Consider the following 24,184-nt stretch of genomic DNA (forward strand, 5'->3'; position numbering starts at 1 on the left):
GAGTAAACGTCAGTATGGTAATAAGAGGACAGTCTCCTGCATTTAAAACTATAAAAACATTTGTTTGAATCCATCAACACAGACGGATAAAAGGAAAGTATTTCTTTTTTATTCCATGTAAGTACGCTGAACTCTGCTGTTTCGCCCTTGATGCAAAGGTCAGTGAGAAATCCCTGTTTACAGGATGAAGAGCTAAACGAGTCATTTCAAAGTCCAGTTTTGACGTCTGCAAGCTCAGTGTGTGGCAGGATGTTTGTAGCAGAAGAAATGTGACGCTGCATTTGTGTTGTGACCTTTGGGTCCTTTAAACCTCTTAAGGCATCGCTCTCCTTCATTCTTTTTAAAATAGCCTCTCTGCAGACTCAGTGGTCTGCGGCTTTGCTCCGCTGTTTGATTTTATTTCTGTGTTTTTTTCTCCTTTCCTGTCAGCAGCGTCCTTATCGCCGCCCTTCAGCGCTGCAGCTGCACTGTTTCTGCTGCAGTCTGCAGGACGAGCCCACAGCGGGACAAAACACAGCCCGCGTGTTTATTCTACTTTTCAACCTCGCGTCTCAAACAGGACTCACAAATAATTCACGGTGTGCACGAGGAATTTGTGATGAGAAAATCTGCATAATTATTATCATCCTGTGTGTATTTCTTTTCACTACTCGATCCAACTTCTCTCGACTGATGTGACTGAGTGTGGAGTGCAGAACGAAAATCGGTCTAAGTGCTCCTCTGACAGCATTAAAGTTTTATGGTCCAATTTTCTTCCTGCTCTGTTTACACATTTCTTCATATTTCATGTGCTTATTCAGATTTTCTCTGCGTGTTCTGACACAGGTCTGCTGATGGTTCATCCTTTTTATTTCTGCCTAACTTACTGTGATTTTGACACTTCTTATTGTGTCTGTTGTTTTGTGCAGTTGTTATTTCTGGATTCTGCAGCACTTTTGCTGCAACCAGCTGATTTTCACCGCTAAGCGGGTTTCCATTAACCCTAAGATTGTGCAAATTGAAAACAAGTCAATTTTGCCAAAACCCCCTTTTCTCACAGAAAGAGTGGTATTTCAGGTGGTTTGAAAAAGCCGTATTTTACAAACTGCAGTGGAAACACGTTTTTTTAGTCTTTTCTAGGTCACATGATGCTGTGAGGTCACATGACGCTGTGAGGTCACATGATGTTATGTCTATGTGCTCGTCAGTAGGATCTGGCTCCCTCATGATGCAGCAGGAGCTATAACAGCTGTTATTGTCACATAACTCTGAGAAAGTTTTAAATCCACAATTCCTCTGTGAAATCGTGGACTATCAGCTCGTCTTTCCTTTATGGCTCCATAACACGCCTACGTGGCCTTGGATTGGAAATGATGACGGCTAGTTTGGTGGCTGCAATAGAAATGAAGCTGCTGATGTTTTGAACATCTATCGCCATGGTTACTGGGATGTTATCACCAGAGAAGAAGTTGCACAACATCGCTCAGTGGAAACACAGTCATCTCTACATTGTGTTTTATCAACATTTCAAAAGTTTTGCTTAAGGTTTGATCTGTAGTGGAAACCAGACTAGAGATACATTCATTCTCTTCTACTCCAGTTTTATCTCATCTGAAACAAAAATGAGACATTTCAGTCATCATTGCAAAAAGCATGGATGCTGAGAGTGCTGTAAAAAATGCATTTATCCAAAAATAAACAAAATACATAGAATTTCTTTCCAGTTGCCAAAATAAATGTTAAAAGCAACCGGAGGGATAAAAAACAAACTCAATACAGACAGAGGGAATGCTTAATGTAACAGGACAGTCCACTACAGTAAATGAAACCACCTCTAAGGGGGAACATTTACATAATGAAACTTACAAAAATAAAACTACTCAAAGTAAAAGCAGTATGAAAATCACCATGAAGTAAAATCACTAATAGCGATGGTGAAAGACACATGAATGCATCATACATATATTTAGGCGTCCGTATGAGACAGACTTTTTCCTCCTTACAAACTTGCTCGGCAAAGATGGAAATACCAAATACCATATCAAATTATTTACTTAACCCTTTGAAACCTTGGCAAATTGACATAAAAACGAGAAAATCAAATAAATAAAAAACAATAAATTAATAATTACAAAGAAAGAAATTAAAATAATTCTGTAAAATCGTTGTAAATATATTATTATGAATGTAGTTAAGTGGACATTTTTTTCCCGAGTTTCTTTTGCAATGATTTGTTTTTATTAACTAATGCTCAAATAATAGTACAATTCCAATTTCAAAGTAGTACACTCAAGTGCATGAACAGGAGTGTCCACTTACTTCTGGTCATGTAGTAGTTAAAGGGACTTTAATTGGGACTAGGCTTTTATTTGAAGTTTGGTAACACTTTCTATGAAGCCCATGCATTATAACGCATTATGAACATACTTAATGTATTAATAAAGTAACGACTCTATAGTCTATCATAAGAATGTTTGATAATTAATTATAAAAAAGTATTATAAATAACTGAGTGCTTAAAAACTATGATTATACAGCTCTATAGAGGAATTATAATGCATTATAAGCATGTTAATAATTTATTATAGACATTGGCATCATAAGTTATTTTTTATAAAGCATTATAAATAACTGTGAGTGCTTATAACTAGGATTATACAGCTCTACAGAAGCATTATAACACATTGTAAGTATGCTCATAATGCGTTATAATGAGTTATAGACATGGAACAATAATAATGATTCAAATTTCTTGTATTAGTATTCGGAAGTACTGCAAAGGAATACTACACCTTATCTTACTCTCTCTGTGAAACAAAGAGTGCTTCTCTCTCTCTCTCATTCATTCAGAGCTCAGCCTGCAGCTGCAACACTCTGCTGTTACTATTTCTGTCAAACTCTGCTTTAATGCACATTACACGCTCAGTACCACACACACACACACACACACACACACACACACACACACACACACACACCATTAGAGGCAGTATGAAGCTTCTCTCTCTCTCTCTCTCTCTCTCTCTCTCTCTCTCGCTCGCCCTCAGCGGCAGGCGGGGTGTGTGTTGGACGGGAGCTCAGAGACAATCAGAGGGAGCTGAGACAGAGCAGAGAGATGTGGACGGAGAGGAGGAGGAGGAGGACAAAAACGAAGAGCAGCGTCTGATCTGGAATTAAACTCCAGTCCGGCTTTCAAGGTTTTATTGAGGGATCCAGATTTCCAGTTTCTGTCCTTGAAGTCTGATTTCTGGGCTCAGATTTGAAATCCAGATTTTTTTTTTTGGTGGGGGGTTAAAAAAAAAAAGAGAGACGAGCTTCAGATTGTTTCCTTTTTTCTGAACGCTGCAGATGAAGCAGAAGAACAACAGTTTCTGTCTTCTTTCTGTTTGGAGGCTGAAGCAGCAGAGCAGATGGTGAGCGCTGTGTGTGTGTGTGTGTGTGTGTGTGTGTGTGTGTGTTTGCAGATACTGAATGTACAGTATTGTGCCTTTGAAAGTAAGAAAGAGAGAGTGTGTGTGTGTGTGTGTGTGTGTTTGTGTGTGAATGTATGATACATAAGTGGACACTCCTGTCCGTGCACTTTGGTGTACGTATTCCTTTTTTGAAGGAAAATCTGAAAACTGGACCATCAACTAACGATTTTTTAGATGTTAATTAATTTTGATATTTTTATTAGATTCATCAATAATGAATTATCTTCATAATGTTATAAATATGTCCCTGTTTTCAAGTGCAAAAGGTGACATCCTCAAACTAGGGATGCACAATAATATCAGCATGTCATCGGTATTGGCAGAAAGGAAATTTTAGAATCGGCAAAGCGTTATTTTTGTTTGTTTGTTTGTTGAACATGTTCAAAATACCAACCCTCAGTTGAGTTATTTCTCTTACATTGTGCAATGAATGAATATTACAGACAGTTAAAAGTTGTATTTCATGTCTCTGGTGGTCAGTCATAATAAAAGTATGCAGAATATGATGTTAATTTGAATACAGATGAGACTTGATGATCACCAAAATTATGTGGGGAAAAAAGTGGATATATTGACATCGGTATTGATAATCATCCAAATGAGTTGTTGGGCTATATAGCAACATATTAAATATCAGCAGAAAAATCCAATATCCTGCATCCAGATAAACAGGAAGGAAATCCAGAGTCAAAAAATGTGAAAAAGTAGAATTACATGAAAAATCCTTTATTATAGTGGCTAAATGATTAAAAAAGCCAACATGTTTCGACCACTGCTGGTCTTTGTCAGGGCTTAAAACACGTTTTTAAGGATTTAGCCACTACAGGAAAATCTTTTTGATGTAATTCCTCCTCGTTTTTTAAGTTTGTGCCTGAATTTCCTTCCTGTTTATCCTGTTTGTTCACGTTTTCCACAAGCACCCGACACACGTTTTAGACCCACGTTTGATTATAGCCTCTAAAGAACCAGTCATCTCTGTCTTTTTCTATCCTGCATCCCGACTTTAAACGTTTCATTTTGTCTTAACAAGTTAAAAAGTTGTTTAAGAAATGACTTCACAAAGCTATTTTATACAAGATTTTCCTAAAAACAATATAATCCCTCTCAGCCATGACGTAGTGTATCATCTGCAGAGACTTTGACCTCTGTTTGCATTTTCTTATTTTCTTCTCATGTTGCTGTTTGGGAAATTCCTGAGGAAAGTTTTATGTTGAGGTTGCGACTTTAGAAAAAGACAACAACCAGGTAACTTTATGCAGAACGCATCCATGAGAAAGCTACGAAAATCACAGACACAGTGCAGAAAAAACGCAAATGTAATGGGCGAAAAGTGGACAAACTAATGTTGGATTATGGGATTAACAAAACAGTTTCTCATTAGTTTTCTGTCATTTCTTATAACATTTTTTTCTGAACAGTCTTGACAGTTTGTGTTCATCTGTTTCCAGTTTCGACACACAACACTTTAAAAAATGACTTTAAAAAGGTGTATTATGCATGATTTTCCTAAAATAAAATTATTTAAAAATTATTATTTTTCTTATTTAGCTGTTTGGGACGTTTCTGGGGACAGCGTCTAAACCCTTGAAACTTTGGCAAATTGGTTTGATGACTTAGAAAAACATAAAATGAAGGCAATGTGTGAATTGACAAGAAACTACCCCAAATAAGCTAGAAATGAGGTTACAAAAAAATTACCTGAAAATGAACAAAACAGAACAACTTCTGCTGTCTGTCTTTTTAAAATTTATTTTCAATTCAATTTCCGCTTGTCAGCTTTTTTCTGAATTCATTGCAATTTGCGGGACATCTTTAGCCAAGTTGCTTGTTACCTTTTTATCCGTGTTTTTAAAAGAAATCAAACCAATGTTCACAGGTTTCAAAGGGTTAAAACGATTGTGGAAGGTGCCTGAAAGTAGCACAAAAAACTGATGTTGATGCAAGTTTCAAAGGTTTGATAAAGAAATGGTTTTCTTAGTTTGATGTCTGCACAGAGCCCTGAATTCGTCACCTCTGGGGTGAACTGAAAGCTCGATCGTGCATCCTCACAGCAAAATTCTGCAGAAAAATACATAAAGCTGGAATCTTCAGCTGTCCACATACTTTTGGCCATGCTTTGCACGAGTGTGTGCTTGTGCTTTTAATAGCGAGCGAGTCTGAAAGCATGTGGGAGTGAGCTGGTGTGTGTCGGTGTGTGCTGGTTGTTTGTTTGCTCTGTGTGGTTTCCTCGCTCGTTCCTGCCTCAGCGCGGATGCTGCAGTGTGTTTGTGCTCTCGGCCTTTTGGACGGAAACACTCGACTGCCTCCTTCTCAGGCTGTTTGGAGGAAAAGTGCAGCCACCGGGGGGGCGGGGGGAGGAGAGGCTGCCTGTCAGAGGCCATTAAGCAGCTAGCGGGACGCCACGTTAGAGCCCAGAAAAGTGGAGCGATGCACTGCAGATGAAGCAGGGAACATCACAACGGCACAACCTCGGTGACAGAATCCCAACAGCTGAGTTTCAAATCGAGATAATAATCCACCGCGCTTCCACGTCAAAAAAATGTCTGCTCTGACGACTCGCAAACTGGAACAGAGAGGCTGATAAAGTGAACTGGAGGCCACGAGGCTGCTGGTTTGAATCCTTAAACCGTGAAAAAGTTATAAAAACAGAGGAAGTGATAAAAACTTAAACCCCCGAGACAAACCAACAGGCCCCCAACAGGGTGCAGGGGGGCCCCTAAACCATTTAATAATTCACAATAAAAATCCACACTGGGGATAGTTTTTGTCCTTTTAGTCTCCATAAGGTGTCAGAGACATAAAACAGCAGCAAAATACAGCTTGTTAAAAAAAAGATCCAGAGGAGGATCCCCCACACCCCCGACAGAGGACACAGCTGAGACACTGATGTGCGATGAAACGTATGAGTAGAAACATCCAAAAAAATACAAGAAATATCCTTAAAACCTAGACATGTCCTTCAGTCACCCTTAAGTCCTTATTATGTCCTTAAAAGCCCAGAAATGTCCTAAAATTCTAGAAAGGTCCTTCAGTGCTAGAGACGTCCTAGAGTCCTAGAAATGTTCATGTTGTGAAATTCATGAATCTTGACGCATGCAGACTGTGCGATGACATCATCGGCTGAATCAAAGGCTACGACCTACGTCCATCGACGTCAACACGCAATAACAAAACGGTGTCGTGTTCGACGTCCATCTCCGCCGCTGTCAGTGGTGAGAGCAAAATGTAAACAAACAAACTGAACCCTCGCTACAGCGGCATTAATGTGTCGGAAAAAGTGTTGGCGTTCAAAAATGTTTCTCTGGTCAGGTGCGTCTCAGCTGCAGCACATCTACAGAAACGGTGGCTCTGCGTTTTTTTTACGCGTTCTGCACGCGTTTGTCTGCAGTAAACGGTGAAAATGGTGTTTTAACGATTATATTGACTGCACACCACTTTTTACTGCAGCTTCGAACTCCGTCTGTCACAGAGATGAGGAAACACAAACACGTCTGTTTTACTACAACTTCCCTGCTTTCAAAATAAAAGCCCCCTGACAGCGTCTGTGTGGACAGAATCCCATCCATTGCTGATACAAGGCATTTTATTTTGAAACATTTGCAGGACCGTGTTGGGAGCTGCCCAACGCAGCAGCAACGCTGCAACAACTCTTGCATGTGTGAACACGGCGAGCATGAATCACGCTGCAGCTCGGCGAGGCTGCCGTCGGGCACTGCTGACGCGTGCGGCGTGAAACGGGCCCTGCACACAATCAATCAGGTTGATCAGAAATGAAATGATCGGCTCAGAGCTGGGCTGAAACGTGTCTGTTTAATTCAGACGGAGACAGCAGCTCAGAGCCGCGGCCGGACCTCTAAAACTCGTCCAGAGGAGCTCGCTGGTTATGAAGCTATCCGCTAACGTGTGAAGTACTGCGTATTTACAGTACACTGCTGTGTATTTACAGTACTGTGTTTTTACTACAGAGTACTGTATTTTTACTACAGGTCTTGTGAAAGTGCTTTAAAGTCTCAACAAAACAGCAGCAGATGTGCGATGACGACATGACAGTAAAAACAGAAAAACACAGGGTGACCGGTTGTTTCCGACACCATCTGGACTCCCGAACGGGCGTCTGTTCCGCTCAGGGATTGAAACCGCAGTTTTAATCTGTGACCCCGCCGCTGCTGTGTGGGCGGCGTCTAATCTGGCTGATGGTGCTTTTGACAAGTTGTTTCAACAGCTGTTTGCTTCCAAAAACTCAGAAATGTCACCCAGTGAGGAAGCGAGGACACGTTCCTCTGCGGTTTCTATAACTCAGGAAGCATTTTCCTGTTTGCTGTAACATTAGTGGTGAACAAAGTTTTTGGGGGTCAAAGGACCCAATTTATGGACACGAAGCCACGTGAAATCCGCAATAAAAATCAGTAAGAACACGTATGAAGCGATAAGCCTGAAGCACAAGGAAACAATGATTTAGAGGGTGACGCTTCTACGACACATCTACTTATCAATACTTTTGATCAAAGAGCACCGAGTTTAAAAACTATCAGTTTGGCACTGAATGCTTGGTCAGATATCAACACACGCGTCCTCAGACTCCATAAGCAAATGTACATGGCGCACTTTTCCATTTCAAACCCGCCTCCTGCCAAGAGGTTGGATCAGTCAATCAGCATTATTTTGATCTGCAGTTACCCATAACACCTTTCTCTGAATAGATCCACACTTTATGTGTACTTTATCAAAACTGTCATTCGGGCTTCAGTCTGGTTTACTTTAATTAAAGCAACATAACTTTTTCACCTTAAAATAGCAGTCAGTCTAATAATACACTAACTTTCAACAGAGAGAGTGGCGGCTTCCCAAACAGCACCCATGTCGCCTGCTGTCAGCAGCTGATGTCCTAAGATCCTAGAAATAACCGAAAATCCTAAAAATGACCGAAAATTCTAAAAATAATTAATAAAACCCCCGAAACGTCCTGAAATCCTTAATAAGTCCTACAATCCAAAACTTGTCCTAAAAACCTAAAAATTACCTAAAATTCTAGAAACGTCCTGAAATCCTGCAAATGTCCAAAACTCCAACAATAGTTCTTAAGTCTGAGAAACTTCCTGAAATCCTTGATTGTCTTAAAATTGGAGAAATGTCCACAAGTCTTACAAGCATCCTTAAATCCTAAAAATATCCTAAAATCTCCTCCAATCCTAGAAAAGTTCTGAAATCCTAGAACATCTTCACATCCAAGAAATGTCCTAAAGTCTCAAACATCCCAGAAAAGTTCTGAAATCCCAGAAACTCCTGGCCTCCTGAAGTCTGAGCAAATCAAGTTACGTATCTCTGATCTACATCCTAAAATAAAACGAACGAGCAGCAGAGAACAAAGTTTCACAGATAAACCTGCTGAGTAAAGTTTGAGCGTAGGTGACAGTGACGTCCTGGACCAGCAGCCTCCGCGCTCTCTGTGGACTCCTCAAAAGTCAAAAAGAAAGAGAGGAGAACGCTCAAAGAGACGACCGCATGAGCAGGAGACGGTGAAGTGAAGAAGCGTCCAGGAGCGACTTCGGCTCTGACAAACAGGAGATGACACGCCAACCTCGACGTTTGCTTTTTGTTTTGGTCCTTGGCTCGCGGCTTCGGAGGTGTCCGAGTGTGTCTGAGTGTGTGTGTGTGCGGCTGTGGGTGTGTGAGGTGTTTTCACGGTGTACGATGTTGTAAAAGTTAAACTTTTTGGACGAAGGCGTCAAAGTGGAGTTTGCGTTTCGACTATACGGCTCCGTCTGCAGGATTTATATAAGACGAGATCACGTTTTTATGTAACTCCTCCTGTTTCTAAAACGTGTAACACGATTCAACGTCCATCTGTTGCTCCGAGCATCAGGCAGCCAGAGGTCAGAGGTCATCTTTACCAGGGGATACTCCGATAAAGGCTCATCCTCTGACACTCATCTTAGGTGACTGACAGCTGTCATTCACAGCTGATCGGCGACAGTAAGCCCGCAGACGTTTTATTGTGTTTCTCAGCATGTCGGAACTGAGCTGCACACACAGCCGACCTGAGAGCAGCCAAAAAGTCGAAATACTTCAAGAGCCAGAAAGTTTCAGAGATGACCTGAAAACTCACCGACCCATACGACCTTTTTCTGCAGCACGTGTGCAGCTCAGACGCTCGCTTCGTTTTCTATTTGTCTCCATGTTTATAGTCATAAAGATCTGACACAACTACAAACTTTGTGTTCGGTCCGCGCCAAAATTAAAACTACCTCGTTACTATGGTGAAGATACCTTCTTCATGGGTACAGCAACCCTATACATGTTTCTAGGATTTAAGGAAATTTTTGGGATTTTACGATTGTTGTAGGATTTTAGGACCCTACTAGGATTTAATGACATTTTGAGGATTTTCTGACATTTCTAAGATTTTAGGATGTTTCTAGAATTTTTGGACATTTCTGGGGTTTTAGAACCTTTCTAGATTTTCAGGACACTTTCAGGAGTTTAGGACGTTTCTTGGATTTTAGGACATCAGTGTCTCAGCTGTGTCCTCTGTCGGGGGTGTGGGGGATCCTCCTCTGGCTCTTTTTTTGATCAACAAGCTCTATTTTGATGCTGTTTTATGTCTCTGACACCTTATGGAGACTAAAAGGACAAAAATAATTCCCAGTGTCAATCACTTTATTTTTACTGTGAATTTGAAAATTGTTGGGGGGGCCCCCGACACCCTATCAGGGGCCAGATTTGGCCCCCGGGATGTAAGCTGAGAAGCTGTCAAACAATCAACCAGTTTTGTTGTTTTGTGGTGAGAATAGTCTGCAGAAAGCCTGAGCATCAGTGCCTAATGTTCATTAACTTCTGTCCACACGCAGACGCTTGGCTTGCGGTCGTCAGCTGGGATCTAAAGCTCTCACTCGTCTCGTTTTTAGTCTCTTGGTGATTTGAAGTGACGTCAAAGATTCTTCTGGGAATGTGCCTCTCCATATGTCCTCCCATTATCTCTCCTTTCTCTACCTGCATTGTAATTTCTGCTGTTTTGCAATGTCAGTTGTGGCCTGAAGGCACTTTCCCGCCTCACGCAGGCCGCAGCGGAGTGACTGGCATCATTGTGCCAACTTAACAAAAGAAAGACCTGCAACAAAGGAAAGACCTTGAGGCAGCTTTGCTGTGGCTCTTTATAGCAGCTACAGACGGATGATGGAGTGACAGCACTTTTCTTTACCTCTGCGGCGTTATCTGTCACGCACACCTCCCCCTTCCTGCATATCTGAGCGCCCCAACTGACAGAGACATCAAGAGCGAAAAGAGCAAATTAAAAATCATCGGAAGATACATTTTCTTGATTGTATGTGTGAAAGAATGCCGACGCTGCTCTGGATCTGCGGCGTACAGGAATTGCGAGGGGGCGTTAGACAGAAGTTGGCATTGACTTTTCTCCAGTGTTGCTGGATGAAAACAGAGGATTATTTCGCTTCATCGTGAAGCTTGTGTGTTCTCTCCGAGCGAGGAAGGCAAAGAATGAAAAGGATTGAGGACAAGTGAAAATGCTGTGTATTACAGCGCAGCTCCGGCCCGTAATGCCAATATACTGTAGATCAGCTCCGCCGCAGACTAAGCTGTTGATGCTTTTTTAATCAGCGCACACGAAATACTCCACTTAATCTTGCATATCGAGTTGCACTCTTTATGGCGGCCGGGAGGTTTGACAAACAGGCCCGTGAAAAGAAAATCATCGGTTCGAATCCCCGCACCAGATGGAACGAGTGTGAACGAGTAAATCTGTTATTTGCTACCAGCGGAGATGAATGAAAGCAAAGACTTGTAAAAGCTGGAAGAGAGCAAAGTAAATCTCAGAGTGAAGTAAAGCTCACAAAGGATTATCCTTTACAGTCGAGGAGCCGAGCGGGACGAGTCACTACAGTCGTCTTTTCTCACAGACAATGTGATGGGACAAAGAGTCGGAAATGGGCCAGAAAATGTCTGTTTTTTTCCTCATAAAACGTCAAAAGCATGTGAAGATAAAATCTGATGGGAAACTGCATCTGTGTGCTCCAAAAACACATAATCTAATAACACATTTAACAAAAACAATAATCTGCCACTTTAAAAACATGCCGTTAACCACCCAATTTGAATCATGAAAAAAATCGCCAACTACATATAAGAATAGGTTTCAAAATCTTCATTTACGCTGCATTCACGTGATGTTAGAAGGTAAGTTTGCGCAAATCTGTAACGGAAACCTGCCTAGCAGCAAATTTACGGGAAAAAAAACATCTCTGTTTTTTTTTTCCAGGACGCTCTCTGCAGCTGGACGTTGGCGTGAAGCGGCAGAGTGAAGACAGCTGGATGAGACGCTGAAGCCACAGACGAGTCAATGTGAGACATGAAGCTGGACCAGTATGGACGAAGTCACCTGGAGAGTCTGGGTGAGTCTGGACGCACGCTTCATCGTAATCCGCCTCCAGAAAGACCCCGCAGGTTTTAACCCTCTATGGTACCATGCTGCATATCAACATAACCAGTTATTTTTTACATTCATTTTGCTGTTTACGCTCACACAACTCATCCTCAGTTATTCTGAAATACTTAAAAAAAGAGCAAAAGCCGTGAGGAAACACGGACCTTTCACCGCTGCCTGATTTGATGCATGGCTGCAGGATAAAGAATGGTAACATATTGATCTAGATAAACCTTTTACAAACATAATTTCAGTGAGTTGTGTTGACATGATAATGTTGATGACTTCATCAAATTCATTTTGAATTTCACAGGACGACGATGAAAAGTTTTTGCATTTCAATCTGTGGTGTAAAAATTACTAGTTTACCATCGAGTTAGATAATTTTCTAATAATCCATATCCTCTTTTTTAAAAATTAATTTTCAAGAAATTTTCGTGTCATTTCTTTACAAATTTCTCAGAATTTGTGGTAGATTTCTTGCCAAGTTGATCATCACCTTGTTTTCTGTATGATTAAAATAAAAAAATCAAATCAATCTGCTCATGTTTCAAAAGGTCAAAAAGCATGTGAAAAGTGTCTGAATGCAGGAAAAAAAACAAAAAAAAACTGATGTCAATCCAGGTTTCAAAGGTTTGAAATTTTCTCTTGTCTCTTTTTTAATTTCTTATCATCATGTTACTGTATTGGAATATAACCAAAAGTGTTATTTTTTCAAGTATGTCTTTAAATTATGTTTACTTTATCTATTTCATGAAAAAAAAAAAACATTTTTTAAATTTTTTTTTTACCAACAGGCATTATAATGCGTACCACAGAGGAAACGATCAGAGAGGCGTCTTTATGAAGGATCAGCTTTCCTGTTTTTCTTCTTCATTTTTTGTTGCAGTTTTGTTGTGACTTCTCTCTCGTTTCAATAAAGTTTTTATACAAACATCCCTCCTCTGCGTGTTTCTCTTGTCTTTCAGGGTGTGCAGCCCTGTCCGGTCTGGTGCTGGTTTTACTGGGTCTGCTGGGTTCGGTCCACGGCTGTCCCGGTGTCTGCACCTGCTACGGGAACACCACAGACTGCTCCGCTGCCGGCCTTCTCTCTCTGACGCCGATCCTCGGGCTGCTGGACCCGGACTCTCTGATCCTCCGCCTGCCCCACAACAACCTCTCCTCCCTGGGCATGACCGAGCTGTCCAACCTCAGCAGCCTGGAGCTCCTGGATCTCTCCCAGAACCACTTCTCCACGCTGCAGCCCGGAGCGTTCTCGGGCCTGAGTGGCCTGCGCTGGCTCAACCTCTCTGCTAACTACTTCGGGGTTCGCCCGGTGACCTCCGACCCCGACGCGGACGTCCTCCAGGGTTTGAATGGAAGTCAAGGGAGTGCCGGCCTGAGCAAGGACGCGTTCAGGGGGCTGTGGCGGCTGCGAGGGCTCGACCTGTCCGCCAACGGCCTCCTGTGGCTTCCCAGAGGCCTGCTGGACGGGCTTCAGAGACTCGCCTGGCTGTCCTTGGCCAGCAACCGGCTGGTGGCTCTGGACCGAGTCACCTTCGAGCCCCTGGTGGGGCTGCAGCAGCTCCAGCTGGCGGGGAACCCGTGGGAGTGCGACTGCAAGCTGAGAGACTTCAAGCACTGGATGGAGTGGTTGATTTACAGGGGTGAGCGCGGCCGGCACGTCCAAACTCGTCACGTGGTGCCGCTCTGTCAGTGACCTTCGGCGTCTACCTGCGATGTTTTATGTATCCCTCTGCGTCAGCTGTTTACGCTCCCAGATGCCGTAACGGCTGTAAAGCGATGTAAACAAATGCACATGGTGGGATGACGCAACCCATTAGGCGACAAAGTCACTAGGCGGGTTTCCATTAACCTTCGAATTGCGGATATAAAATACGCCTAATGGGAACGCTCACTTGAGGTGGTATTTTTAGTCTTTTCTAGGTCACATGATGCTGTGTCTATGTGCTTTCAGCAGGAACTGGCTCCCATGATGCAGCAGGAGCTACAAGAGCTGTTATTGCATGACATATCTTTTTTAAGAAAGTTTTGAATCCACAATTCCTCTGTGAAATCGTGGACTATCAGCTCCCAGAAATCCCTCATACGTGGCCGCTCCCACGTATAAAGGGCTCGCCTTTCTAAAAAACACACACATCCACACACGGTTATTTCTGAGAACCATCCACCTCCCCACCAGCCCGCACACTAATCGACTCGCGCTCCTTAAATTACGTGGTTACCAGCAGCTTTATCACCTTCGGTGTTTCATGCGCACGCGACCGGCTCCGTCTGGCTGCGTTCTCACGTGGCGCTGCTCGTGCATGTTGCATGTGGACGCACCAGGTGGCTTCCAGACACTCGCCAGCGTACAATAACAACACCATCGCTTCTGTCCGACCTCGTTCTCATCTGACGCCGCCCAGTTGTGTTTCACTTTGACGCCGAAGATGGCTTTTGACGGCACGCTCGTACGCCAAAGCACTGACAAAGCGGCGCTATGTGACGAGATCTGAGTGCGAACAGGGCTGTTAGCAGGCCTCTCCAAACCTCAAACACTCTGAAGCTGAGGTTTGGCAGTCGGCTTTAAGAGCGTACCGGAGCGAATCTCTCTGTATTTTGAGTCTGTACTTCAAAAGCTGTCTAATCGAAGCAATTAATCTCGGCTCTGCAGGATGGATGTATGCTGAGCAAAGACATCTAAGAATAAAATGACCTCCATTTCTCTCGATCCTCCCCTGTCTCTCCTCTTCTTCTTTATCTTCCCCCTCCCGCTCTTCCCCCTCTCTTTTTATGTTTACCCTCTGCGTCTCTTTTATAGATGGGCAGGTGGACGCGATGCAGTGCAGTCTCCCGGTGGATTTGAAGGGCAGGGACATCCGCAGCGTGCCAGCAGAGATGTTCAGCTACTGCCTGCAGAATCCTACCAAAGAGGGCGCCCCGGGTTACGCCACGCGGCCTCCCTGCCCGCCCGGCCGCATCAGCAGCAACGATGAATGCGTCCGCCAGCGCTACCGGCCCGTCAGCGTCCGGCGAGCGCACGGCACGCAGATAGTCGCGGGCGTGATTTGCGGCACAGTGTGCGTCATGATGGTGGTCGCGGCGACTTACGGCTGCGTCTACGCCTCGCTCATGGCGCGCTACCAGAGGGAGATAAAGAACCGCGGCCAGCCTCTCATGGCCGAGTCCGGAGCCGACACAGACATGGAGGACGGGCAAATGTCTTCCATGACCTCGCCGGAGGAGTCGCCGCCAAAAGAGGCCTGCGGCATCGTGCACGGGTATCGAATCAGCAGCTTCTGACCCGCCGCTTCCTACTGATTTCAGATCTTCCAGGACGCTCTGGCTGCTTCTGCTCCTCAGCTCTCATCATCAATGAGACAACGTCTGGAGAGAGAAACCCTGCGGCGCTGTGATTGTGCAGGAAACCTCGGGGCGGGGACTGATTGTGCAGCTAATGGACCGGACGAGATTCAGAGAAACTGGAATGCTGCAGCACTTCCTCTAATGTATGGATGCTCTGTGAGTTGTTATTCCCCACGCTGCATCTCTCAGCCAGCTTTTAAACTCCTCTGAAGCTGCTGTTTGGCACCTTAACTTCCCCTCATCTGTGTTTTTGTTTAGAAATATGAAACCACATTTTTATTCAGGCTGTCTGTCGTCGTATCTGAGCCCAACAAGCACAAGCCCCAAAAGTACAAATGTCTGTGAATCTGTGAAATGTGACATTTCTCCTGCACACTTGTTTTTTTTTCAATGTATTTTCTTATGTTATCATTGAGAAATAGTTCTTCCTCTGTTTGTTGAATTCCCTCCAAATAACAGACACCCTAAACCAGGCATGTCAAACTGGTCCACAGGGGGGCTGGTGTGGCTGCAGGTTTTGTTTCCAACCAAGTAGCAGCACACCAGACTTGACTCATTTAATCAACTGATCTCCGTCTTCAGACAGTTGATTGGTCAAACTGTGTGCTCTTGGTTGGTTGGCACAAAAACCTGCAGCCACACCGGCCCCCCTGTGGACCAGTTTGACATGCCTGCCCTAAACCCTGTTAGGGTCCTGCTGCTGTCCGGGAAATGCTGCCTCATCACCGACGAAAACTGCATTCAAACAACAGCAGAGCTGTGCTGCCACCCGCAGGCCGAGCTTTGAGCTACAACAGCTTTCAATCCAGCAAAAAACAGGGACAACAATTATTCCCAAAACAGCAAAGTCTGAGATACTGACGGAGAGCGTGTGAGGGTATCACTGTAACGTCCACGTGTGTGTTCATTTGTTCTGTCCTTATTTTCTGTGATAAGCACATAAACATGGTCTCAAATCCAACTCAAGGACTGTTGCTGAAGATAATAAACTCTATTTATCTAAACTGGATTTTTTTCTTATTAAAATTATTCGACATGACGACGGTCACAAATCAGGTGATCCAACAACAGCCAGGACACCACATTCATTAACCCTTTGAAACTTGTGCAAATAAGCAAGAAAATAGTAAAAAAGATAAACTGGAAAATTACCTGAAAACTAGAAAAAACATCTAAAAAATAAAGTAAAAAACAAACTTGGACAACAATTATTCCCAACAAAGTCTGAGGTACGTTTGTAATGTTACTTTTTAAACAGAAAATCTGTTTTATTGTGGTATTTACTGGAAGTTATTCACACTATAGCCAACAGCAGGTAGCCTAGCTTGTTATTAGTGATGGTCTTTTATCTTAAACTTTCAGCTCTCTGGTGAACTCCCTCCTGCGACCTTTTTTAGGTTTTTGTAGTAAAAAAAAAAGGCATTGCATAGGTAAAGCTTCATTTCAACTTCATGAATTCAACTTTTTGCACATGCAAGGGTGCTTTCAAAGCAAGCAACAGGAATAAATAGAAACATGACATCCGTTTAAAGTTCAGCCCGAAACAATCCTTGCAGCCACTTAGGACGCCTTTTTCATCAGCTTCAGATCCAAAATTTTGTCATATTGGTGCAGTTTTACTTAATCTTAAAAGAGTCACTCTGCCATGTCTCCGCCCATCACCCCAAAAAACACATCAATTTTCAAGTAAACAAACACAGCATGCGCCTCTCTGCCCCTCCCACCTCCACTGAAAGCTGATCTCCTCCATGATGCCGTGCTCGGCTCACAGCCTGTTATCTATTGGTGGCTTCATTGGTCCGTTTATGAACATATAAACATAGCTTTATGTTAATCACATTGTCAAAGTGCTTATTACTAATTCAGTATGAGCTGGTTTACGATTCGATATGATTCAACACGATGCAATACGATACGATACGATACGATACGATACGATACGATACGATACGATACGATACAATACTGTAATTTCATCTTAATTATTTTATAAACTGCTGGTTAGATTAACCTTTTGTAATCTCTCTTCTTTTAATTTTTATTTGTTTTTGCAGAATCTGCAATGTAACTAAAGGTATCATATTACGTATAGGAGTAGAAAGTTCAAAATTTCCCTCTGAGATCGAGTAGAAGAATAAACTAGCATTAGATTTAAATACTTCTGTAAAGTAAAAGTAAAGTACCTCAAAATTGTACTTTAAGTACAGTACTTGAGTAAATGCACTTCATTAGAGTCCGCAGACATAATACACTTTATGTAAGAAAGAAAACATCTGCTGCAGGTTGAATCCTCTTCCACAGAACCCAGTTAATCTCAAACTAAAGATGGAAATGAAGTTCGAGATGAAACTTCTCTCTGACGTCACACAAATACAGTGAATCAATTATAAAAACCGAAAAAAAGAAAAAAGAAAACCAGAAAGCCACAACACATCCAGGACGTCCCACAGATGAGACAAATATCACAAACACACACAGTGTTTGAATCAGAGCTGCAGCAGAGTGACTCACCTCCGGCCATCGCCGTCTTCCCCTCTGATGACACCGTCGCCGCCGTCGTGGCGATCACGTACTTCACTCCTGTGGAGAGAAGAGTCACCTCAGGATCAGCTGATACATCCGATGAAGATGTTTATGCACCAACTGAGTTAGGAGACGCGGCGGAGACGGACCTTTGTCGTTGACGGGGTAGTAGTAGAAGCTTCCAGGAGTGTTTTCCACGGCGAGGCGGTACCACAGTGGGAAGTGATCGATGGTGAACAGGTTGTCTTTATCAGTCGCCGTCAGGAACTTTCTGTGGAGTGGAAGATAAACTTTACACAACGGGCATCATGAGAGAAACGATATACAAACATTATTTTTGCTCGTATCCAGGACTTGCTCTTTATTTGTTGGTACTCATTGATTTTTGGGATTCACCAATGTTTCATTTACGTATAACAATAACGAAAGAACATTAAACTATCGATGAAAAACATCAATAAATATACAGCGTACCGTTGACTCATGATCACAAAGTTCAAAATATGCACATTTACACTTGAGCTAAACAACGGGCCTCATGAAAGAAATAATATTTAACAACGATTTTTACTCGTATCCAGAAGTTTTCTTGTTTTTGCTTTTCTCTTAAGTAAAAGAAAATTTTCCGAGTGGTCGAGAGCAGATGAAAGAAAAACATTTAGATTTGACAGACAAACTGTTGTCCATCACAAGGAAAAACAAGTTTAATCAAATTTAAATCATGTTTCAGAGGAATTATTATGGCTGGATCATTACATTTCAGGGCTGCAGAAATGCTGCTATTCTTGGTGCACTGATGCTGTAATACTGTAAAACAGTGTGTTACAGTACACAGTTAGTTGATTAATTAGAAAATAATGGTAAACCTTTTTTCATAATTGTGTTATTTTTCATGAAACATTTCATGGTTCCAGCTTCTCATGTAAACTGTATGTATGAGAACTTGCTGCTTTTTCTTTTAATTATTTCTAATTATTCTGAAGTACGTAGTTTCACTCCTGCAGAAGCTCTTCTTCTCGCTGCGCTTTTCTGTGTCTTCTCTCCAGTCTTCTTCATGTGTCTTTGTTTAGGGGGCGTTACCTGATGCTAACAGGTGACTAATGATGGTTAACAGCATTTGGTCTTAAAGGATCTTAAAGGATGTGAATATTTCGTCGTCTGTCAGAGACTAACTGTGACCGCTGTCAGGTCCGAGTCTTACTTTGCCACTCTGGTCTCCACTCCTGCGTATCTGATGAGCCTCATCAGGCCGGAGCGAGTCCCGAGGAAGGCGGTCTCCACGCCGGGCTCCACCCTGCACACACACAGATGATTATTAGAATTATTAGGAATTATTATTTTATACATTGAGAACATTTTTATTACATTTTGACCTAATATGCAGTGAAATATCACATCATCCTAGTCGTATGTTGCTTTAAAAGAAAAAGAAAAGAAAATTGGTAAAACAAAACAAAAAAAAGTAGTTTAGCAGTATTTAGATTTTTTATTGACCCTTTGAAAACTGAGCAAATCGGCTCGATATCTTTACAAAACATGGGAAAAAGGCAACAAGCAACAAACGAATATATAGCCTGAAAATTAGCAGGAAATTAGTCAAAAGTACACAAAATTACATTAAATAAATAAAATAAGAAGAAAGAAAGAAAAAAGTAAAGAAAAGAAAAGAAAAGAAAAGAAAAGAAAAGAACTTAAAGAGTTTAAAAAATAACAAGCAAACGAGGTAAACAACACTTGGAAAAAGTGCTTAGAAATATTACAATCATTTTTTTTTGCATAATTTAAAATCGAATCATAATAATTTAGATTAAAAAATTTAGTGTTCCCTCAGTTTTTTCTCTCCTTTTTTTCCTTGACGCTTTGGGTAGCTTTAAAAACAAACATTTCTAAAATGTGGATCATTTCTTATCAAGTTGCTCATTGCCTTTCCCCCTTTTTTTTATAAGAAATCACACTAATTTGTTTAAAATTAAAAGAGTTAAATACTTCTGAAAGCAGCACAAAAAAAAGTGATGTCGCTGCAGGTTTTAAAGGGTTAAATGAGATATTTTCATGTTTTCAGAGGAAAAAAAAACTGGTTAAACAGTATTTGGATTTTATTAAGAGATCTGTTTTCATGTTTTGTGTGTGTAATGTTCATAATGCAAAGTGTCACACATTAATGCCGCATCGAAAATACGATTTGGTTATTGAAATATGTTATTAAAAATTTTAAAAATGGCTCTTATATGCAGCAAATGTTTCATCTTAAAGATTAAATTACGTATAAACACACAGTGTGATCAGGTTAAACGTTATAATCTCACCTGTCGTTGAGCATCAGGGCGTTCCAGTACGCTTCCAGCGGAGCCGTTACCACGGCGTCAAACAGCGTTTGCTGCAGCAGCACCTCGTCACCTAGGCAACGGACAGAGTTTCAGATGAGTCCGAACTCTGGATAATAATTTCTTAAAAGTGATAAAATCTGATTCTCATTTTCCTTTTTTCCCCAAAAATCAGAATATTATAAGTGTGCATGTAAATGTAGCAAATATAAATGTTCGGAAATAATTTTGGCGTCAGAAACCTACACTCGAGGTCCGGCTCTTTTCCCAGCAGGTAGCGGATGGCGGCCTGAAGCTGCGTGTATTTGCGGTGTCCCGGGTCGATGTCCGTCTCACAGTACGTCCTGAAGAAAAGGAGGTTTCATTAAATGAACTGACGGCTGCACAGAAACTTTTCTGGATGCTGCTGGGAGTTTAATATGTCTTCAGCTGATTTTGATACATTGATATGGAAATTAGGGAAAATGAGGACAAAAATATTTATTTGATATATGAGAACAATGTTAGAATTGTGTGGGAAATATTTAAGGGAAAATAAAACCTTTAATAAAATAAAACTTGATATTTTTTTAAAATTTTATTACTCCCACATTCGTTTTGTAATTTAGGACACAATAAATTCTTTAAATATTTTGTGTCTTCTGCACAAACAAACTGATTTACAAAGAGTAAATCAGATAAAACCTGCTGTATTACAGTTTTCCACTTTTGCAAAAACACAATTCCTGTTTTTCAAAACTCCAGACAGGAAAACCAAAATCAGATATGCAAGATATACAAAAAATCTCTTGCAAAAGTTCAAAACATTATGTTCAAAAACTATATAAACTCTTCTTAAAATTATAAATTTGCATGAACTGTACACACAAACACCAAAAAATTAGACACTTCCACCGCCAACTGCACACTGCTGCGCTTATCTAAAACACTTTTCTACTTCTCTAATGAAGTGTGCCGAGTGTAAAAACACTTTATCAAAATCGGATTATTCTCAATAAATTGTGCTAATCTGGGCTGAGGTTTTGCTCCTTGAGTGTCGGCTTTCAATAATTGTGTAATATTTTTAAATTTTAGTGTGTAAGCTACTGTAAAGGAGCCAAACTGCAAACATGAGTTTTTGTGTGGCGTTTTGTGGTTGCAGACGTACCACTCGGAGGCGATGCTGAGGTCTGGGGAGGTGAGATCGTGCAGGCCTGCGGAGGAACGTAAAACAAGAAAATCAGGTCAAATAAAAATATACAAACTGACGTCTTTTTAGAATATGAGGTTCACACATACAGGGCCCCTACAGCTTAGGAGATATTAAATTTAAGATTTTTTTTAGACTTAATAATGCATGTGCATGCATTATCAAGTGATAAACATACATTATTATAAAAGTACGCATTAGTTTGCCTTGGAAAAAAAACAATTATTTAGTGTATAATCTGACTGGATGTGGTACATGTGTTTTGGTTCCTCCATGCTTATGTGCATGATTTAAGAATTAATTATTAACAATTATTTTATTAAGACTTGTGACTATGGTTGCAACTGTAAGAATCTCCTTAATTGAATAATCTGTAAAATTAATGATCGATTAATCGATATTTGAAAAAAGAAAATTCAAAACTGTTGCAGATTTCAAACAATAACAAAAACGTTTAATCGGCAGTCAAATCTCACAGCAGCATACTGCATATATTTATATCTTATAACTTACTTATATCATAGGCTGATTTTTTTAAGTAAAATTAAAAAGTTCAGCAGCCAGCGTCACACGCTGTGCTCATGTGTTGTATTTTTCTAACAAGCTTCAAATACAGCAGTTGATTTAAAAATGTCTGTGCAGCAGGGCATTGTGGGAGATCCTACCTTCCTCCACAGACACATTTCCAACAAACATGAGCTGCCCCGGACCCTTCGTCAGCACCATGCCGAAGCTGCAGAGACGCAGAGGACACACACGTCCCCTTCAGTTAACAACACAGCTGAAGATGCTGCCCTCTAGTGGTCATTTGCACATAAACATTTTTGATCAGGAGCTCTCAATATATTTTAAATTAATAAAAGAAAATTGGTTTGATTTCTTTCAAAAACATGGATAGAAGGCAATGAGCAACTTTGGGAGTAATGACCCCAAAATTAGACAGAAACTAGACACCAGGAACAAGAAACAAAAATTAAAAGTAAACTTTAAATCAAGGACAGAACCTGGGAACGCGCTAAAAAAGTCATACAAGTTACTTTGCATCATTTTAAATATAGAGTTATGATAATTATAAATATAGTTTTCTCAACAATTTCCCCCAGCTTTTAAAAAAATAATCCTCTTAATCGAATAATTTTCTTTTTTTGTTTTGTAAGACATTTCTTGCCAAATTACTCATTGCCTTTTCAGAAGAATCCAAACCAAATTTATTCAACTTACAAAGGTTTAAAAACCTGTGAAAGGGATCTGAACGCAGCACGAGAAAAGTGATGTCGATCCAGGTTATTTATTGAAAATTATGTTGACACATATATATTTATATATTATATATATTTATACGTGTTGTGTGTGTGTCTGTATTTCTGTTTTTTGTTTTTTTTTTATTTTTTTTTTCTGCTTTTTTTTTTTTTTTACTTTTTCCACAACCCTTTTTGCTCGTGTTTAGTTCTTGTCTTGTTTAGTTGCTTGTGATCTATGTTGTTAAAAGAAATCAGTTTGCTCAGATTTCAAAGGGTTAAATTAAGGGAGCGCGCACAGACAGATCCAACAACAAACTTTCAGTCCCAAAAAACCCAAAAGCACATTTAAAGTTGTTTAAAAGACAAAAAACAGCTGCGTTTACCTGAAAGGCGTCTCGTCGATGTTTGTGTAGAAGTATTCGTTGATGAGGTACAGCGGTCGTTTCTGTCGGAGGAGAAGAAGAGCACGTTATGATCTGAGCTGTCGCTCGCTGAACATCTTTAAATCTAAAATCTTTATTCTCGCTGAACATCTTTGAATCTAAAATCTTTATTCTCGCTGAACATCTTTGAATCTAAAATCTTTATTCTCGCTGAACATCTTTAAATCTAAAATCTTGATTCCAGCAGACTGATCAGCAAACATGCAGACTGAAGCAGCCGGATGTGTCTCACACCTTTCTGTCATTTTTAAACGGTCTTTTCTTTATTGTTTTACACTTTCATCGCATCATTTGTGAAAAGTCAAAGCACAGAAGGCTGCCAAAAAGTGTTTAAGATCTGCGCAAAAAACAGACTGAAATCAGCTGTTCAAAACACGAGCAGAAGACCAACTGAACCAGGGAGCCTTTTTCCTCCTCTTCAAATAAAACAGCAACTTTGACAAACTTTTACTGCCGCCTGCTGAGCTGGAAGGAAACGGCAGGTAATAAAGGGGCATCAGAGGGATAAAGAACGAATTAACAGACAGAGATAGAGATTAAAAAAAAAAAAGGATAAATACGTTTAATCATGGTTAAGTTAAATCGTGGCCTGATTACTCCTGGATGTAAATTAATATTCTAGTTAATGTGATCTTGATTTATTTTCTATTATAACTTTTAATTTGAATTATGACCAAAAATATTCTCCGTATCTCAAAGTAATACAAAACAATACATTTAAATATAAAGTCTAAATTATGCGCTCATGTGCAGTGGTGCAATGTAACAAAGTACTTTTTTATATACGTAATGTGATGTTGTCTTTTTATTTATTTTACCTATTTTTATTTATGTTTTATTTATCTTATTTCCTTTTATTTTTTGTTGCTTTTAGTGTTTTGTTTGTGTGTTTTCTTTGTTTTATATCGACATTTTGTGTCCATTTTACTTCTTTGTCAACTCAGCTTTTAGAGGTACGATATAATTACATTTAGTGTTATTATTATTATTGTAATTATTATTATTATTATTATTATTTACTCAAGTACTGTATCGGAGGTACTTGTACTTCAGATACGTATTTCCATTTTATGCTAATTTATTTATTCAATCATTTATTTATTAATATATAATTTAACAAAATGTCAGAGGGAAATAGTGCACTTTTTATTCCACTACATTTGTCAGATTTTGCAGAGTTGCTTTATTATTAAAAACGATGACAAAAATCTCCTCTGGGTCTGGACT

General features: G+C 40.6%; 2 protein-coding genes across 3 annotated transcripts in view; one reads left to right on the forward strand and one right to left on the reverse strand.

Moving 5' to 3' along the window:
* Nucleotides 1-24,184, reverse strand: part of LOC121956328 (voltage-dependent calcium channel subunit alpha-2/delta-4-like) — a 113,167-nt gene that overhangs the window by 55,689 nt on the left and 33,294 nt on the right. For both annotated transcript variants that reach the window (XM_088079607.1, XM_088079606.1), the window contains 8 exons: nucleotides 22,898-22,959; nucleotides 21,939-22,006; nucleotides 21,232-21,277; nucleotides 20,331-20,428; nucleotides 20,067-20,157; nucleotides 18,962-19,054; nucleotides 17,910-18,031; nucleotides 17,749-17,817 (listed from right to left, as the gene is read on the reverse strand). In XM_088079607.1, coding sequence (XP_087935733.1) covers nucleotides 17,749-17,817; nucleotides 17,910-18,031; nucleotides 18,962-19,054; nucleotides 20,067-20,157; nucleotides 20,331-20,428; nucleotides 21,232-21,277; nucleotides 21,939-22,006; nucleotides 22,898-22,959 — 649 coding nt within the window. The remainder of the gene's footprint in view (nucleotides 1-17,748; nucleotides 17,818-17,909; nucleotides 18,032-18,961; nucleotides 19,055-20,066; nucleotides 20,158-20,330; nucleotides 20,429-21,231; nucleotides 21,278-21,938; nucleotides 22,007-22,897; nucleotides 22,960-24,184) is intronic.
* On the forward strand, nucleotides 3,059-16,246 carry LOC121956891 (uncharacterized). Its single transcript, XM_042505320.2, has 4 exons — nucleotides 3,059-3,392; nucleotides 11,725-11,857; nucleotides 12,858-13,535; nucleotides 14,693-16,246. The coding sequence occupies exons 2-4, from the start codon at nucleotides 11,815-11,817 to the stop codon at nucleotides 15,172-15,174; spliced, it is 1,203 nt and encodes a 400-aa protein (XP_042361254.2). The 5' UTR covers nucleotides 3,059-3,392; nucleotides 11,725-11,814; the 3' UTR covers nucleotides 15,175-16,246.

This window comes from Plectropomus leopardus, chromosome 7, assembly GCF_026936395.1.
Source record: "Plectropomus leopardus strain MGB_pleo_1.0 chromosome 7, ASM2693639v1, whole genome shotgun sequence".
Taxonomy (NCBI): Eukaryota; Metazoa; Chordata; class Actinopteri; order Perciformes; family Serranidae; genus Plectropomus; species Plectropomus leopardus.